The 20,737-nt window shown below is 36.4% G+C and overlaps 1 protein-coding gene and 1 non-coding gene across 2 annotated transcripts; both read left to right on the top strand.

Annotated features, from left to right (window-relative positions):
* The first annotated feature begins 782 nt into the window (after positions 1-782).
* On the top strand, positions 783-855 carry Trnam-cau. Its single transcript has one exon. It is a non-coding gene; the product is annotated as a tRNA-Met (tRNA).
* A 13,910-nt stretch (positions 856-14,765) lies between these two features.
* On the top strand, positions 14,766-17,257 carry LOC115455943 (la-related protein 6). Its single transcript, XM_030184770.2, is given in 2 exon segments — positions 14,766-15,064; positions 15,067-17,257. Coding segments are annotated over 2 exon segments (1,230 nt in total). The 5' UTR covers positions 14,766-14,959; the 3' UTR covers positions 16,192-17,257.
* The last annotated feature ends 3,480 nt before the right edge of the window (positions 17,258-20,737 follow it).

Here is a 20,737-nt window from a genome sequence, read left to right as displayed (position 1 = left end):
AAGGTAATAAATATAAATGATAATCACAATTAAATCTCGAGATATTTTATTACTCTCGTACCTTTACAAATTTATACACGTAATTACTAAACATTAAAAGGTAGGAAAAGATTTCTTTCACAATTTACACAAATAAAACTTAAATGACCAAAGACAACCGCTTAAGTAACGACACTTTGAACAATCAACTAATTTTGTAATAGTAATTTAAAGATATTATCTTAATCAGATAGGCAAGTTATGTAAGAAATAACTGTTGAAGGAAAATAAAAAGATTTTTTGCAGGTGACAACATTGTGTTTTCGTATTTGAAAGTATTCGCGGTGTTGTGAATTATCGATTAATGAATAAAATAAACCGAATGATCTGATTACATAACGAATGTTATAATCTCGGATTTTTAAATAAAGAAGTTCTTTTTTAAAATTCCGAGTCGATTAATTAAGGCCATTTGAAAACTGTTTTAAAATTAGCTTTAAAACTTCTCAAAATAGATATTGATACTTATATATACGTTATAAATAAATGAAATAATTATAGAGTATCATTTTGTTTAGTACTTTTAGTTTCTAGTCACCTTTAGGTACACACTTATTTCTTGTTTAATTTTTATTGTTATCAGGGAAAAAATTGAGACATGTTTTGATATTGCAGTTCATCAATCATTATTATGCGACAGGTCAGTAGATTGATAAGTAAAATGTAGGTGTTTCATTTATACAATACTATTATTTTATTAAAATGACGACACTTATATCGTTATTTAGACTGCCACGTCAACAGCCTCGGTAGCGCAGTAGGCAGCGCGTAAGTCTCATAATCTTAAGGTCGTGAGTTCGATCCTCACCCGGGGCAAACCACTTTTTGCATTTGTTTGAAGTTACCGTTTACTCTAAAATTGTTATTCCTCTTGGTTTCTGCTACTTTAATTTGTTAGAACAGTATAATGTAATGTTTTTTTGGATTTTTGGTAGTATTTAACGTCAATTAGTTTTCAAGTAAGTAGACTGGATATTATGCATTAAATTTCTTGTAATTTATTGTTTTACTTTAGTCAGGAATTTCCTATTATTAGCTACTGCTAGCATGAATAAAATAATATGAATATCATTATGGGCAGTCAACGGACGAAGCCAAACATACTTGAGTAGAGTACCCACGTGATCCTATCACCAGTAATGGACACACCTGGTTTATGTTCTGCAGTTTTGCTTTCGTCAATATTTCTCTCAGATTAATAACTAAAGCTAAGCTTACTGTTCAAATAGGTTTAAAATAAAAACAGCCAGTAATAAAGTAGCAGCTTATGAATAAAACAACATGACCATTTGTTAAGATCTCTTCACAACACTCAGAGGCATTCACCGGAGGAGTCTTTGGTAGTGGTCATCAAGTTCTAAACGGCAATTTAAATGTAGTATTAATAGGTAAACGGCTGACAGTGATTGATGAGGAAGGTTCATTGACAGTCATTTCGCAACCTTTGCGCGCTTCCTGATATCCTATGGAAGTATTAATGAGCGAACGACGTAGTGTTTTCCTTACCTAGAGGAAGTCATATTCCTAGGTTATCTATGTGTGTTGAAGGAAAACGCATTTATTTCCGCGTAAAATAATGTCAATCATGTGGATTATAAATAAGGTTTGTTGATATTTTTTTTTATTTTGCGAAATTTAAAACAGCTTCGCTTCACATTATTCTTCAAAACGTTGCGTTTTTCAAAACTGACTTCATCCGGACAATTTGACATGGCATTAAAGAAATATTACTAAAAGGTTTGGTTGGATTCTGAATGAGTACGGGGTACGGACGATAAAATTAAATATATGTATGTATCTACAAATAAAAATAATGTTTTGACAATATCGGCCGAAAAATAGAGATCAAATAAAAATGATTATAAACTGCTGATAATTGTTTTGGATAATGGTTTTCGGACCGTCTCTACTCTGTATGACTATTTCCATTCTAACGCCATTTCTTTCTGAATTCTAATGGCTGGTGTTTTGACTCTGGCCGTGGCGGTACTCCAGTGTATCTTACGATAAAATCTTAAGAGTTAAGACAGATTAAACATATCCCGATAAACTTACGAACAGAAATGATTGCAATAGATTGTTTCGATCGATCGTGAAAGTAGACCAATCAGAACAAAGAGATTTTGACGTGCTCACAAATCAATTGTTTTGATTGGCTTATTATTACGATCGGATAGAAGATTAAGATTACGATAGCCGTAAGACGTCTAGAAATTCCGGCACGAGGTAGAATAACGTTTTCTGGCGCCCACTTCATATAATTGTAGTATTAATGCACGTTGCATTAGACCTTAATAAAACCCACGCTCCAAAATGAAGACGCATTATATTAGTGAATTATCAACATTGTTCACTGGAGCGGCGAGGTCGATCCACAGAAATAACATAATAATGTTTGTTAGACGCGAACCGCGCGGCCAAGATCTTGCCACATGACCTTATAGTGGCGGCATTGGCGCCGTGCGAATACAAAATAACTTGGAAACTATTCCTCGTTCATCGAATCGTGTCCCTTTTGTGATGAGTCTATTTACGGATATGTAGTAAAGTATATTGTCTTATATTTTCCTCTTTCAAAAATAGAGGTAAGTTTAGAGATGAGCATCTTCCTTTAATTCGTGATTGATGTGTCGATTCTTTATCAGCGTGGATTCTAGTTCAGTTGTCGTGTCAAAAAAAAAAGCATAATCATCTGTACCTAGTTGAATGATGAGATGGTAGAGCGATGATGGTGAAGGTTGTGTAATAATACGTTTTTACAATGGCATAAGTCTTGCTCTACCATGACTTGTCCTAGCACAAATAAATGTAAACAAGTTTTAAATAAAGAATGGAAGATGACATAACGTTTAAAAATTCTTAATGGTACTTCATGCAGGCAGTTTAAGGTCATGCGCGTCTTTTGTCGTTGTTGCTTAGTAATAAAACAATTTGCCAATTTTAAATTATAATATTATGTATTTCTAAATTTAACTACAAGTTTCCATCAGTAGGTGTTAGTAATTATGAAACAACTATTATTTTATAATGATTTCTTATGTTTATGCGAATGTTAGACATTAAAATAAATCTATTTTGCGGATTTCATGGCGGTTTCGACCACGAAGGTTATTCTTCGAAATGACGAAAATTGTAATATAATAATTTAGTAGTGGAAGCTTGTAATTGGCCTTCTTTAAGTGTATCTTTTTCTATGAGTTGTACTGGCTGTAAGTTTCCAAATAAAATAAAAATCGCGATAAAATTCACAAAATAGTTTTATTTTAACTATTATTTTGATTTGATGTAATATTTGTTCATGGCCATGTTTTATTTTGTTTTTTAAATATCTAGGTACAGAACGATTAAATTATAAAATGCTACTAGGGATTGCAATCCGGTCCGGCGGATCCGGTAATGCGGCGGATCCGGTACGTTTTCGTTGCCTACCGGATCCAACTATAACACCGGATCCGGTGGCCGGTTCCGATATATTAAGAAAAACGTAATTTCTCTTATCAAAACCGTGCGAAAGTACTAAAAAACTTAAGAAAGAAATGAGCGCTTATGAAACTGAAGGAGATAGAGGGAAATACTTGTCTCTAATATATGACTTTTTGACTTTAGTGAAACCAACCAGTGTTGAAGCTGAAAGGGCTTTTTTGGTCGCTGGTTATATTTGCAGTTCCTTGAGAAGTAGGCTAAAGGTTGATACTATTAATACAATTTGTTTTCTAAGAGCGTTTTTCCAACAAGAAAAGTGATCTGTGCTGTAATGAATGCATGGGTATACTATCCATAAGCTGTTGATTTTGAAAATTTTAATTTGGATTATAGAAGAATATGATGTTGATTTAATTTAGTTTTTATGAACGGGCTTAACTTAATTTAAATTTTTGTTTGTAATCTTTGAGACTGATTATTACATAATAACTGACTGATAATAATTATAAATAAATAAGAGTTGATTTTCGCACAAAATCGTTTCTATTTTTTCCCCGTAGATTATTCCTTATATTATGCCATGAAGTTAGAAATATGCGCTATGTTGAACACCCAATATACCAATTCGGATCCGGCCGGATCCGGCGGAATACTCGTGATTCCGGCTGGATTTAAGTTTGTACCGGATTGCAATCCCTAAATGCTACGTCGAGTTAGTGTTAACTATACGTAACTTTATAAACTGGCTATAATTATTTTAATTTTTATTTTCTATGTTATACTTAAATGTACTTTCTATTATGTTTAAGAAACATATTAGATTTAGTTATTCCACAGACGTACTTTCTGCGATATTTTTCCTGAAGTGTGACAGATGTAGTTTTTCCTGTTTACCAACAAAGACTGAAATACTAAGTAGTTTCTTATTTATTATAAAGTATTAACCGGTATTTTTATTGCGCTATTTGAGATATTATACTCACGTATTTAATGAGATTTTCTTCCGCTTACATGCTATCAAATCTGTTGATTCATATTTATACGTTTTTGTATAACGGCATAAAAATAGCTACTTATTAACTATGTAGCAATGTTGAATAAAGTGTAATAATTATAAATTACTTATTGACTTCGAAAAAAGAAGAATAGATAGACAGAAATAAAGAGAGGAATCTTCTGTAAACAGTGCTTTTGTAGCCCTAACATTTACACTTAATATTAATTCATATTTTTACAAATGACAGCGACTGTGAGTGATATGCAGTTCCGCGATACACCCTTAAAATAAAAATTCTTTCCTGGAGTAGCCTTTGATATCACAATCACCTCATAATACAACTACATAAATATTTGTATACAAAGAGGTAAAACAAAACGGCTCTGTGTGCATGTAATGTGGTAAAAGAAAACACGACACGTCCCCTTGTTGTTTCATTGTGATTGGTTGAGAGATTATCACGTGACTGACGTATTGGTCTCTTGACCAATCACAAATATTAAAATTAAACGACATCGAATTGTGAGCCACGTTCTTTTGGGTCATTCTAAGGGCTGCGTTTTTTTCTTTTTATTTTTCAACCGATTTTCTTCAGCCTTTAATGAGGTATAGTGTCAAAAAACATTTTTTACATAGAGATAAAAATTAATTAGTGATTATTGTCGAATTTCGATTACCAGGCGAACAATAAAGATTTTTAGTTAATATCTTTATTAATAAATACTTGTTTCTAGACGGGAATACACACGAGCCACCGGACTTTACAGTTAAACCCGTCTCAGATTTCGTCCAGTGCCTAATAACGGAAGCCTTACGCACCGTGATGTAACCCAGATATTTAGCCGACCGAATTATGTCATCGATTGATTGTTGAGTATTCGCTTGACAAAAAGGTGATTTAATATAGGGGCTTCATAGTGGAAATTAATGATTATGTTTACGCGAATTTAGATATTCAAATTAAACTATTTTTCGGATTCTATCGCGGTCACGGGTGAGACAACAAAGGCTGCAAAGTTTTTGAAACGGGAGAAAACTAAAATATTAAAACCGCGATAAAATCCGATTAATATAGAGGAAAGTAATTTAAAATCTTCAAGATCTGTGGTTGATTTTAATAAAGATTTTTGAAACTATTTAGATGTCCGTCGGCTGGTCATAATAAAAAAAGTCGGTAGTAAGATATCGTAAGTAAAGTAAACATTGTGTAATATTTATTGTGAACAGTAAACTAAGTTACTGCTTTCTTAATTGAGTACAAAATCATAAACTGTTATGTAGTTGTAAAAGTTAGTACTTTGCTACATTCTTAAATGTGTACGAAACAATAGTTCTACGGGTGACATATTTCTTCTTTTCTAGTCTGTGGAGGAACCAGGAAGGTCCTGCGGTTTTGGATAGAGTTAGGAAGGGTAGACGTAAAGTTGACACATCACGCACAACGGCCTGACCTTCACAAGTTAAATGCGGAAAAATAGCTCTCCATCAGTAACAGTATTTCTTCTTTTCTGATCTTTGGACATTACAGAACCACCGGTAGAAACATCACTTCACAGGCTAAGTGCGAATAAAGTGGCGTCTTAACAGTAATAGTGTTCCTTATTTTCCGATGTGTGGGCATTTGGCAATCATTGGTATCATCATTGTATACTAACATATTAACTGACTCTTTAAACTTAAGTTTCAATAAAAAAAGTAAATAATACATTCTATAATTTTACCAAAAGTAAACCTGAAAGTTGAAATCCGCTGTATATTACACTCGAGTTTATACTAGTTAATAACACGTTACTAAATATAGATGCAGAGATAAACGTTTGCTAACAAGATCTGCGTGCAATCCTTGTAGATCTGCGATATGAGAACAGTACGGGTTATTCTTTTGTTTCTTAACAGGCCGTGTTTAATTACTGGCTGAAAATATTTGCATTAATGAAACATTTATGAAGAAAAATCTTGATACACAACCGAATCCAAATGTTAGGCCCATGTATTGTTTGGCTGTAAATTTTTTTAATAAATATATACTTTATTTCATGCTCATTAAAGTCGCTCTTAAAGGGAGCCGCTTAATAGTTGACGGACAATCAATAGATAGGCGAAATTGATTTGTTATTATAGCAAACACATCTGCGCACATAAAGAATTAAGTTTGATTAAAATGCTCGCTAAATATCAAAGTCTTGAGTATACCTATTACTTAAACTTTGATTATGGACAAGGATAGATCTATGAATACTGTTAGGTGTTAGCTAAAATAATAATATCTAGAAATTAACCAAGTAGTAGAGGTAATAAGAATCCGATTCATAACTCTGTCTTATGATTAGGGTTTACATTGTTAGTGCTGGTACCGACCATTATGATATTTAACGTTAGCTAAAGTTACCTAAACACTGCATCAAACGAGCGTTTCGCTCGCATATGCAGTTTCTAAAAACTTCATCTATTTATGGAACTTAATGCAATTTCAATTCAGGGTTACGACACGCATGTGGATTCGTAAACGAAAACCGTTCACCAATTACCGACAGGGAATTGTTTTAAAATTGTAATAATTTGTAGAGCCCTCTGGCGCTAGTTATGAATTCGATAACATATCGACAGTAATTTTATTAATATCATTATAGTTAGTTGTCTGTTTGTATGCATTGATTTACTTTACGAAAAATAGGTTGATTGGAAATACTTTATAAGGCAGCTCCGTATATGTATAGAGCGCTGGCCAGTTTAAAAAGTAATGCAAATATTTAAAATACTTGTTAAACAGAATTGAAAATTGACGTTTTTACATTGATATTTTTATTCAATAAATTCTCTGCTGTTGTGTACGTAAATTTTATTTAATGTGGGGAATATTTCCCCATAATTAAAATGAATAATGAAACGAGCTAATGCCCCCACTAATTAATATAACATTAGTATACTATGTAGTACAATAAAAGCAACTGTTTCCCATTGAATTAAAATTAGTTGACACTACACTGCGCTCGTCACCACAAAGTTTCATATAAAATATTTTTTTTCTTATACTAATGTTTGACGGGCTATAAGCCGGCGTCCTCATCGATTAGCAACTTTACTGAACAATTATCACATAGATGTGAAATAGAATACATTAGTGTATCAGGACGGACATCATAATCATTGGCTTTATGCCATCTTAGCTGTGTGGGCTTCTGTGGGTAATGTTAGCAACAGAATAGAGTATTTACTGGATATACATTTAAGTGCCGGATTTATATTTTTTATGAGTGTAGGCCATTTTATTTAAGCCGCCCCATGTAGGTACGTTTATGTATGTATGTAGGTTTCTAAAATAAGTACTTAATAATTTTCCATTTGTTTGGGGAATTATTTGAATTAATTACAGCGAGCGAGCGTCCTCTTAAATCTGCCACCCATAGGCCGCGGCCTATGTGGCCTATTTACATATCCAGGACTGCATTTGATTACAATCATCACGCTTCTACTAGTATAAAACAGTATCAGAGCAGAGTTCTGGATTCCAGTTTAGTACTTCCACCGTATTATTAATCATAATGCATCAAACAATATAAGTAATTACTTCATTGTCCTTCCTGAACTCTTGCCATATTTTTTAAGGCATTCCATATTCAAACTACTATTAAAAACAAACACCACAATGTACAGAGGTTGCAACTCAGTACATGAATTCTCCTTGTTTATTATAATATAAACCGCACTCGATGGAGAGGCACAACTTTATCCTTCTTTACCAGTAGATCCTGAACATGATGATGACAAGATCCCGCTCGAGGCGTAGCCTCAGCTCTCTTACACAATCATAAACATATTATGAAAGAAATAATTAGCTCGATCTCCGACATGGGTAAATATAACAAGTGGAGTCGCGGTTTTTAATAGAACGTTCATTAGAATTCTGATCAGATGCAAATGCGTCTATTTGTATGAATTAGTCTCGCCCGTTTAGTTTCGGTCACACGTCGCAATAACGTTTTGTATAACATTTCAACATTAAATTTAATACATTGTTTAATTAGGAGAGATTTTGTAACGGTGCGGAGAATTTCACGTGAACTTGACTATTGTGATGAATGGAATTGGACAAGTTTGTACCTAACCTTAGCCTCTGCTATTGAGAAATATTTTAGAAAATATCTGCGGTATCTTTTAACGCAAAAATCATCGAATCGTTAACAGTGGTTAATAAAAATATTGATATACAAATAATATTAATACTGAACACATTTAGCTTAGGAGTTTAATGGAGGTATATTTAAAATGTACTTTATTAGCCAACAACGCGAGTGCTTTTTACGATAACGCTTTCTTTTCCAAATGTGTATATAGTTATATAGGTACTATCCAGACATTAAACATTATAGTTACTATAAACTTGGTATTATATTTGTGAAATAAACAAAAATAAAATCAATTAAATACTACAAAGTTGTCAATAATTACTTTAACATTTTTATCCGAGAAACGTATAGGCGTGAACCACTAGTACGTCACAGACGAGCTAACATTTAGGTAAATTAATATAATGAACAGCAATCGGTGAAAGTGCGGCCATCACAGTGCCTACAGTAACCATGCGGGTTGCGTGTAACAAAGCATCAGATAATGTTTCATAATCCGTGGGTTTCATGTCGTCGGCTAAGAGTGCTGAGCTGCTAACTCCATAATAGACAATTAGTAACAGGATAAAAAAAACTGAATTATTATTTTATTTCTTACAACATCGAAAAAATGAAGATCCCGTTGGTAGATATTTCTTTAAGTTTTATATATTTACACAAAACAACTATTAACTATCAAATCATTTAGAATTATTACAGAAAAATGGAGTTAGCCATTTTTCGTTTTAGAAAATTAGATTTATATTGCTATTAAATTGGAGTTAGCATTTTATCACATTAAATAAATAATCTTAATATTGTATTGTAGTAGAATGCGTTTATAAAAAAAATATTAAACACATGCATATTACTATTAGTATCTATTCAATAATTATGATTAGTAGTGAAATAAAACTTTCGTTAAAGTCAAAAATTGGATGGGAACGTCTGCTTTATCACCTGCAAGTCGTTATAAGTATTCAACGTTGAATATTGCACATCGACATCTGGATACAAAAAACACTAAGAATCCCGTGTTTATTACGTGCTATTTAAATATTTAGGTGTTCTCTTTTGATTAGGGAAAATAAAATAAATAGAAAATGGTTTTATTACGATTACATAATTTGGTAATTCGTCATGTAGCGTACATATTAAACACTATTCATTATACATATAATTGCTAAAATAAAATTTAAATGAAAACTTTTAATCATCTAAATTCTCAAAATTCTCATCATCATCTGCCTATATCTTTGTCCACTGATGTACATAGGCCTCCCCAAATATGCGCCATTTTACCCTGTCTTCGGGCTGTCGCATCCAGTTCTTGTTAGCGACCTTTTGTAGATCGTCACTCCACCTTGCTTGAAGGCGTCCTACAAATACGTTTGCCGAGTCGTGGTCTCCACTCAAGAACTCGTTTACCCCATCAGTTATCGGTTCTTCGACAGATATGCCCTGCCCACTGCTACTTTAGTTTGCTAATCATGTGCTATGTCGGTGACATTGGTTCTCTGACGAATGACTTCGTTATGAAGTTTATCCTTCAGAGAAACTCCAAGCATAGCACAATCCATAGCTCGCTGAGCGACCCTGGACTGATGGACCAGCCACTTTGAGCATTCACGTTTCGGCACCGTAGGTTATGACAGGTAGGACGCATTGGGTGAAAACCTTCATTTTCAGACATTGCGGTAGAAACCACGAGAAAACCCGACGTAGTTTACCAAATGCGGCCCAGTGATTTGATTTGTGAATTTTGTACTAGTTAGATATAACTCTATGTTTCATAAGCATAACACTGTAGGTAGATAATGAAACTCTTTGGTTTTACTGTCTTAAGTTTTAGCGAAGTGGTTAATGGTTGAAACATTCTATACTGGAATAAAAGAAAAAAGAACGAAGGCCGAATAATGTCTTAGATTTCTTGCTCGGCAAGGACTAAAATCCTTCTGGGATATCTTGTGTAAAATATATTTACCATAATATTATGTAGATAAGTGGTCTTTCTCTTATAAGTAGTCGGGAATTTTGTTGGTGAAATATAGCTATATAAGTAGGATATTGCCACATTTTTAATGCTCAATTTAAATTGTAAAATACAACAATTTCGCTAATTATAGCGCAAACTATTATTTATTTGTTATCCCTTTTCAGGTTGCACGGATATTAGCATTACTTGCAGAAGTTGTAAGTATACCAATTATTGCATCATCCATGGAAAATGAGTAATAATTTTTCCGTTTAACAACATAATTTCTTAGTTTTCCGATGACTCACGCAAAGAAAAATGCGTTTGCAAATGCTTTTTATGAGCAAAGATTGTTTTGACGAAAAACGAAATTAGTATTTTTTTGGCAAAAGTCTTCTTCAGTCTTCAAACTGTCGATAGAGCACTTATGAGTTACTAAAAATAATATGCTATCGATTTTGATCGGCTAACTTAAGTTAATGTAAATTGATGATACAAACACCACACGTAGCTAGATGGATGAATTTACGCGCTCTACACTTAGTATTGACTGGTTTTACATGAGATAGACATAATATCCCTACATCATCATCATCAACCACTTTAAATCCACTGCTGAACATTATCATTCTCAGCCACATGAAGTCCATTGCTTAACATAGCTCACTCTTAAAGATTTCCACATGGACCTGTCAAAAGCGGACTGCATCCAACGTGTTCCGGGCTGACCGTGGCCTTTATCAAGTGGTTTATCCACTTGCAGTTGGACGTCCAACGTAGCGCTTACTTCTACGTGGTCTCCACTTGATACCCCTACAATCAAATTATATCCTGTCCTACATTAGAGAATACTCACCTACCGTCATTTAGGCATTGAATCATAAGTACCATAGAAATTTAATTTGAAAAGTATATAATTGAAAAACAATTACATAATATTAAATTCCAAATTACCGTGTACTGTCTGTGAGTTCGGAACATATGTTGAGTAATAATCGGCTTTTAGCCCGCGCAATCTAATTAGTATCGGGTGCGTTATACAATGCGGGTGTACTTAACTAATCTTGTTAATATTTCGATAGGTTTAGTTAGAAACTTCTAGAAACTTGTGTATCTCCCTGTGATCGACGTCTTTGACATGTCAGATATGACCTTGGGGCAGGAAAATGATTCAAGAAATCACGGTAACGCGAACAATGGTGGCTGACTCTAGAACGATGAAACTTTCCTTATTTAGGTCCTGTTTTCGTAAATATATTGTAAATATATAGGTAATTTTAATTAAAATAGCTTTTTGTATTATTAAAATACCAGCTTTTTATACAAATAACTTTGTATGGTTATTCTAATTTTTAAATTGGTTAGCCCATCTTCAAAATGTCTTGTTTTTCATGGGAAAAAGTCCTCTTCTTCTCATCGTTATGTGAATGCATTAATAGGTTGTTAAAATAACAATATAGACTAATTACCACTACTATTTAACGCAAAAACACCTTTTAACTAGGTACTATATCAACTCGACATCCGAGGAAATTCTATAGTTTCTGCAGAATTATATGGATATATTCAACTCTAAACACTATAGTTCTACATTAGAAAGTCCAGAGTTGCACCATTCGCTATATATTGATATGGTTACAAGTATGTATTCATATGTGAGGTTTCTTAGGCGGATCAGACGTCGCAAGGGCCAGTGGCCGAGTGACGTAACGCGCGACTTAAATATAGATATAACCATCTAGTAATATAGAGTACCTGTCGTTATCGTGATAAAATGATACGGGTAGGTTAAATAAACTAGAGATGTAGCGAATTTACTCAAAATACATCTGTATCAATAAATAAAATTCTGCTTTAATGACGAAATTAGATTTACTGGTTCGTAAATCAAATCAATCAGTCTGTCGCCGTCTACTGTTGCATGTAGGCTTCATTATAAAGATGTTTAATAGGCAATGAAAATCCTAGCAAAATGCCATTGTAACATTCATTATGTATTCCCTCGTATGCTATAATCCGTCTGGGTAGGTAGGTTTAGACCGGTAGGTCCAGCAAAATTTTCTGAATGGATTTACCCCCGATAAATGAATACGTAAATGCATTGTCTAATTCTAGCGTTAAGCAGCATTGTACAAGAGCTGGTATATTCCGCTTTGAAAGACATTACAGCCAATGTAATTATTGGGTGAACGTCTAATGTTGGGTGGCTTTTATTTTTTCGGAATCCGATTGCAGTGAAGCGCCACGCAGTGCTTTCATTTCTTTAATTCAAAGGTCGGATAATGTTGCTTCTGTTTATGAGTTGTGACGATTACCGTGGCGAGCCGCCAGCTCGTCTTATTTCTATAAAAAGTATAATAATTAGTGTACGAAATTAAGGAAGTAACACGGATGTTTTCGTATTCAGTGACGCGTCCAAAAAACTAGTTAATATTTGCAATGTAAATATATAATTTGTTATTGTGTTTACGTAAACAGTAAATATTTATGGTGATTCGATCCAGTTTGCGTTTATTTAATTTAGTAATTAGTTAATTAAAGGAATTTAATTTTTTACCTATTTTATTATAATAAATTAATTAATCTATTTGTACAGGGTCATTTTGTAATATGTTTATAAATAAAACCACATATTCATCTATACTTCTGCTAAAAATCATCTATAGATAACGAATATTTTCACCAATCCTTTTAACTTTTTGATTTTTTTCAAACTTTTTATGGTTTAGTGCAAATATGGCGTGTTCGTAGATGTATTTCTCATTGCAATTGTGATGTCGTTGCGACACTAGGGCGAGATTAAAGTTACTTTTTATTGATATTATGTTGATCGAAATATAACACACAAACACAAACTTATTTTTTTTTTTATTTTACATCTACGGTTCGAGAAGACAAGTATGTGGTTTCATTTAGTAACGCAAAATTAGGCTGTATAGAATTTTATCTTCTTTTTGTGGGGTATTTTTTAAACTACGTATACGATTGTAAAAGTATTTTATTAATAAAAGCTAGCTCAGCTAGCAATTTTAATTAGACACCGATTTCAAAATTAGACTTATGGTAATGGAATGAAGGTGGTTTAATTTATTATTAAAAGTTATCTTTTTGCTACAAAAAAGGTTATTGTATGTATTTTTATTGCCTCAATGGCATAGTTATTAACAGTACGACTGCAGAGCTGAAGCCTCGGATTCGATACCCGGGTTGGGCAATATGATATTGGGTTTGTCTACTCAGTATCAGTCCGGAGTCTGGAATATGTACCCAATATGGCTATAGGCTCGTACCCTATCACATCATGGGACGTAATACATACGGCGGAAAGTGGGTGCAGTAGTTACATCTCTGCCTACCCCTTCGTAAACAAAAGACATGAGTATGTGTATGTATCATTACATTGGACTATTTTTATCGTTTTGGTTTAAGTGACGAAGCGACTTCACGCTGTGTAACGAATGGACGTAAGTTTGATAGTTATCTCACAACGAAATATGATCCGCAAATGTTTGTTTCAGCTTTTGAGCATGAATATTGTGGAATAAAAATTACTAGCCATTCGTGGTTTATTTATTTGGTATTAATTTTCTCTTTCTCTACCGTTATAATTAAATTAAGTATGGTTATTTTTTATCTACAATATTTATGCAAGATAAAAATTGTAGATATAATACTTAGTTATCTATACTTTAAATTTATTTTAAAAAAACTCTTATTAACTGCTATTGTACATTTATGTTTTTGAATCATGGATGTAACTATTACGTTTTTTAATAATAAATTATAACATCATAGTTTCTTGGTAAAAATAATAACTAATTGATATTACAAATGCAACGGATTATTAAATTAAATGTCAGTATAAGAGAAGCTAAGAATATTTGCCACATCATACAATTTATTCTGTTCTAAATATGCAAGTTACAGTATTCAACCTTGGCTCAAGTTTGGCCCAAAGGTTTGGCCGATGTTACCTTGTAAAAATATCACTACCGGCGGCTCTCTGCACTCATTAATTGTGCAGTGGATGCATACAATAAATGTTTTTGTGCCGTAACACAGTGCGTGTCGGTGCACGGATCGCGTGCGCCGGGCCCGTGCGGTTTCGCCGCAATGATACACAATTCGCGTGAGATTGTACCTAATTTCAATAAAACCTGCGTCGGAGTGACCTCTTTACTACATCCACTCGCGGCTGTACAACATGTGCGCAAAATAATCAGCTCGCACACAGCGTCGGCCAGTCTGCAATGTCATCTCGTATTATCATTTCCGAATGCCTTTAGCGCCTTTTACTCGTGCATCCCCCCGATATTATAAAAGAGGCGGATAAGCGCCGCGCGCCCGCAGTCCGATCCGCGCTACCGAGCGAGCAACGCGCTCCTGTAATGCAAAACTAGTGTCCCCACGCGATCATACATGGAGGGGAGCGCCCCGCCGTCACCGGCCGCCAGTCAGGGCGCGCCCGAGCCCGACGAAGGCATCGCCACCGACCGCCGCCCGTCCACCGACGAACATGCCGACTTTTCTCCGATACCGCCTCCGAGGCGGGCTCCGGCGGCGGCAAAGACTCGGGATGTGAGGTGGCGCCCGATACCAACGAACCGCCCTACACGCCGCCCGACGACGAGCTCGCCAACAGGATCGTCTCGCAGGTCGAGTTCTACTTCTCCGACGCCAACATTACTAAGGATGCTTTCCTGCTCAAACACGTCCGCCGCAACAAGGAGGGGTACGTCTCCCTCAAATTGATATCGAGCTTCAAACGAGTCAAGCATCTCACCAAGGACTGGAGGGTTGTAGCAGAGGCGCTCAAGAGATCCACCAAGCTGGAGATAAACGAACTGGGAACGAAGCTTCGCAGGATAGATCCGCTCCCGGCTTACGACGAGACGACACCGTCCAGGACCGTGGTGGCGGTGCGGATGCCGATCGAAAGGCCGTCGGTGGAGAATGTGTCAAGGCTGTTCGCGGGCTGCGGCGAGATCGCCCTGGTGCGAGTGTTGCGGCCCGGCAACCCGGTGCCCGCGGATGTGCGCCAATTCCTCAACAAGAACCCGAGTTTGGTTAACTGTGTGTGTGCCTTAGTTGAGTTTACGGAATCGGAGGCCGCGCGGGAGGCGCTCAGGCTGCAAAGCCCGGACGAGGAAGGTATGCGGGTGTACGAACTGAACGGAGTACCGCGCGAGCCCAAGAGGAAGGCGCCGGTCCGCCGGACGCCTCAGCGGCGTCACGAGTGTGAATACTCCTCATGTTGCAGCGGCTCCGAGCCTGAATACGATTTCAGATATGGAACACCATTCTACAGAAGAAATTCCAGCGGGTTCTTCGCACCGCGATCGCCAGAAATACAGACATGGGTACCGCGGCGCCAGTCCACCTGCAGCCACAGCTCGGACTCGGGCGTGTCGTTCTACTGCAACTCGAGGAGAGCGTCGCAAGCTAGCACGGGCAGCGCCAGCAGCGCGGAGGGCTGGCTGGCGCGGCGGCTGTCCGGGTGCTCGCTTTCGGGAACGGAGTGCGGTGGACGGCGGCTGTCGTGCGCGCCGCGGTTCGAGCCGCGCACGCCGCTGGTGCCCGACGGTACGAGGGGCTTCCACGCCGCCGCGCGCCAGCGGAGAATCTCGGACCTCGCGTTGTATTCGCGCTAGAAAGCGCCCGCCAACCGTGACACCTTTCTAATCACGTTGGATAACTGCCTTTCACGTTCTGCCCGCGTAGTTTTTTAATCTATTTGGTACGAGGAAACGACGTGGTATAGTTTCGATCGCGTGTGTGTCGTTGGACAGTGCGAATGTTTAGTTTTCCTCGTGACAGAAGTGAAGCGCGGTTACCGACCGTCGATGCCGAGTTACCTTCACCTCTCCGTTTTTGTACATGTTGACGTATGTGATTGTTAAGATTAGTGTAGGTTGTTAACTGTAAGTTTAGCATTAAGCCGTGAGACGACAGGTCGCTGTGTTAGAAGTTAATTTATAATCATGTTTAAATGTAATTTATTAGATTAATTTATTGTGTACTTCGCGTATTTATTGCGTGAATGCGCGCGCGCGTCGCGGTCGAGTTTTCATCCGAGTTATGTCAGAGTTGTTAGCACAAAACCGACATACAAAGTCGACATTGAGCGCGATTGTAGACTCTAGAAGCGTCTGGCGCGCCTGGCGTCTGTGGCGACGTCTCGCGCCAGATGATCGCGTCGATAACTTACGGCGGAGCAGCAGCGCGGCATGCGGCATGACGCTGTGGCGGTGTTCGAGCACACTGCACACGTTGCGTAACTTGTTGCACTGTTCACGTGTGCACGGAGCACCAGCCGACAGATTTCCTGCAAAAGTAAAAGGCCGCTCTGCGACTCTGCCTCGACTGTGATAGCCGCGGCGCGTTGGCGGTACTAACAGATTTTACATTTTTTATACGTCTAAACTCATTAAGTCATTAATATAATTTAAGTCAGTCGCGCCATTTCATGTAATTCATTCATGTTAAGTGTTGTTCGGTAGGGTACTGTCTGATTGTGGGCCGGCCGCGTCCGGTTTGCGTAACTATACTTTCGTCGCACTCGTGCGATACATATTTTTATTTATTTCCTTTAAGAGACGATTGTTACGCCATTTTATGCTTTGCAACGGCACAATTAATTTGCTTATGTTTTTGTATGAAGCGACAACAACTGTCGTTGATGTGATTATTTTAATATAATTATAAGTTTTGGAGAAACTTAGCGTTTTTTTTTGTGTCTGACCTTCGGCGCGACGATGGAAAGTAGGTTTTTTCGGTCCCAGTTCGCCTTGACAGATCGATTCCCACGGCGTGTGACAAATAATGCTGTTTCCCAACAGGTAAGCCGAGCATTGTCGGATCACCTTTTTAATCGACGCTAATGACATGCTAATCGATGCGACGATTGATTAAACGGTAGATACGTTTGTGACATAATAAATTGCTGGTCGTTGTGCGTATGACAACGGCCGACACCACAACATTATCTGAATTAATACTGCATTAATAACGTTCGGAATTGCCAGGATGGCGTTATTACTTACGTTTATACGAGCGAAACCAGACAGACTTGCTCGATTCATTTATTATGACAGTTAATGAGTCATAAAGTGAGGATAAGGGTACAAATCGAGTGTAATTTAAAAAGATTTAATCTTGCAATGATAAATTCGCAAAGATAACATCAAGACGCTATAATCTGATGACGGGGAACATAAAATGCATTCGAAACTATCAGAACGCGTGAATAGAATGAGCAACTTGTAAATTAACGTTGAAAGTGTTTACAATAAGTGAGCAAAATAATAAAAAGTTTTTTAGCTGCTTGGAGATTTGCCAGATCGCAAACTGGTGGTATGTGATAGGTAGAGGGCAAGTTCTTTTTCTAATGATTTTAGGATATCATATATATAATGGTGTTCAACTAGAAGTGATGGAGCTCGACACACTGGAACAGGGCGGGTTTAAAGTTGAAACTAAGAGTTTGAGATATAAAATAGCAAGGCCATTTAGGGGTTGTTTTAAAGACAAAAGCGCAGCGCTAATCCTCAAACTGCTTTTTACTATTTAAGATACTCTTCGTGCCTTTCGTTAACACTTATTATTCTTTAACAATCTTGGCCATGTATTCCACTATATACGTGCCTGTCAAAATTGTAACAAACGTACAATAATCAAATCAAATTGTAAATTTAAGTGTACAAAAACTCACATTAGTGCGTTCCAGTTTCGAAGAACATAATAGGTATTGGATAACATTTAATAACAGTTAGATAATGTGTTACGTACGTTACGGGCAAATTGTTTTATATTGCAATTACTGACCGTAGTGCGAACATTGCAGCTCAACCTTTGCATGATTAGACTGCTGTCGACGTGCCTCTAATGATTTGAATTAACTTGATACGTAGATAAAACTATGGGAAAATCAGGAAGAAATCATTATAACAAATACTAACAAGTAATGAGGTAAGAGATGGCGCAGGGGATTATTAAATGTCGGAGCGTGGTTTCGGGTCCCGCTAAGAAGTAGAGCAGAGACTTTCCCGCCCTCGCACCCGCTGCTATAACTTTCGTAAGCCATGATCGGCAGTGGCACGCAGTTGGCGAATCTCAGGGAATACTAATCTGTCTTTATTCCGCTAAGAAATTAATAAAAACCAGAAAGATAGGGAGGAGTTGTAAATATTAATTGCCCACTAAGAAGTAGGCAATTAAATTTTCAAAATACTGGCAATAAGTCCAACACTGAACTACACATTTGAATGTTAGTGAACTGTGCTAGTTGTTCCGAATCAATGAACGATAAATTGAGAATAGAATTAATGATATACAGTCAAAAAACAATGCTTCAAAACTGTTGCTGAACGGCAGAAATAGACAATGCGGTAAATTACAGATGGACTACCGGACACCAGCCACCTAAATAAAGACAACCTAACCTATTAAATCGGTAGAATAAATCGCAAAGTAAGTTTAATCCAAACATTAATGCTCCAAAAATTTCGTATTGTTATTGGCCTTGGTACTGCTCTGTGGAAATATTTACACTAATTGATTTTATGCAGTTTACGCAACCTATCAATCCGACACGCTCAAGAAAAGGCACTTCTAATAATCATTTATAAGTTATGTATTAAAAATATTTTAATTTAAATACTTTTAAAAATGTGGTCGTGTTGTAAGTAATTATAAGGGCGCGGTGTGGTAACACTATCACCATAATGTCACGCTTTTTTTATTCTAGTTGAATTTTGTCTGTGTTGGATACATTATTATAGTTTAATTGAAATAGAAAAGTAATAATTAATTTTAATAGTCAAAAACTAGAGAAGTGCGAGTTGGACTCGCGCGCCCAGGGTGCCGTACAAACTACGGTACGGTTTTCTGAGTTTTTCCTTTACATGTGCTGTCATCATCATCATCAGCCTGTTGCAGTCAGCTACAGGCCATAATGGCATGTGCTTTATTGTTTTGATGTAGGCATTGGTACTTACTAAATTTCATACTTCTAGAAGTAGGTACCCTATTTTAATTACTTGTTGAAATCGCAAAATATGCGCCATATTTTTTGATTACGTTGACTTACAAGTATGATTTTTAGACATCTGAAAGAGACCGTTACTAGAGTATTTGATATTAATCTCAACTCCATATCTATACGAGTTCTTGAGTAAAGGCATCTTGACAGACGGACAGACAACAAAGTGATTCTATAAGGGTTCTATTTAAGATACGGTACCTACCCAAAAAAATGATTGGAGTGTATTTATTTATTTATTATTTGAAATACTGCTTTACGCTATATTTATATATAATCGTACGCACAATATGTGTATGTTTAATCTTTAGATATAATTTATTGGATCAGGAACTTAACCTTTAATAAGGAACTATTCTGACACGTCATTTTATATTATAGCGTATCAAACAGTAATTTATTGAGCAAAACATAACATTTTTAACAATTACCGAGAAAACCTTGAAAAGGTATTTTTGTTTGCGTATTTAATGACATGTGCTAATAAATAATCTTTTATGGTTGTTTTAACTGTCATGATCTTATTCCGTGTACAAAATGTTAAATTAGATGATATCATACTTAGCGTCGTATTTGTGTAGCAGGATGTGAGAATAGATCTTTTTTTGTAATTACAGCATGATGGAGCGAAGAAAATAGATCTAGAATGGCTTTGCATTACATCCTTTTGCCTTGACAAAAGTAAAATGTAAAATATTTTAGGGCTTATGCATAATTATTTTTATTTTTTAAGTATATTGTATTGTAGCCGTCTGCTCCGCCCAAAGGGTAGAGGGAGTGGAGAGGTCGCTCTAAGAGCTAGGTGGTAAGGAGCGTCAAATCATAAACTAGAAATGGTTCTCAGCCTTGGGTTGCTCGCCACCGGCTCTACCCTGACCAAGGGTCGGTGTCGGTACCCGTTGACATATCTCCCATAAGTGCCTTATAATTTGATTTTTGCCCACATTATGATGACACCCAAGATAATAAATAAATATGACTTAAGTACACATGGCCTTGAGTCAGTCCGCAAATAACTTGAGAACAATTTCTGAAAACTTATCAATAAACAAAGGTCAATCATCTTAATACATGATTAAATGTTATTATCGTTTAATAATAAGAAATTTCGAGTGAATAATGGTGCGCGTGTCAAGACCGCGAGGTCACGGCCGTCG

The sequence above is a fragment of the Manduca sexta genome, chromosome 5 (assembly GCF_014839805.1).
Source record: "Manduca sexta isolate Smith_Timp_Sample1 chromosome 5, JHU_Msex_v1.0, whole genome shotgun sequence".
Classification (NCBI taxonomy): Eukaryota; Metazoa; Arthropoda; class Insecta; order Lepidoptera; family Sphingidae; genus Manduca; species Manduca sexta.
Note: the sequence above shows the minus strand (reverse complement) of the source record. Positions and strands in the feature narration are given on the sequence as shown.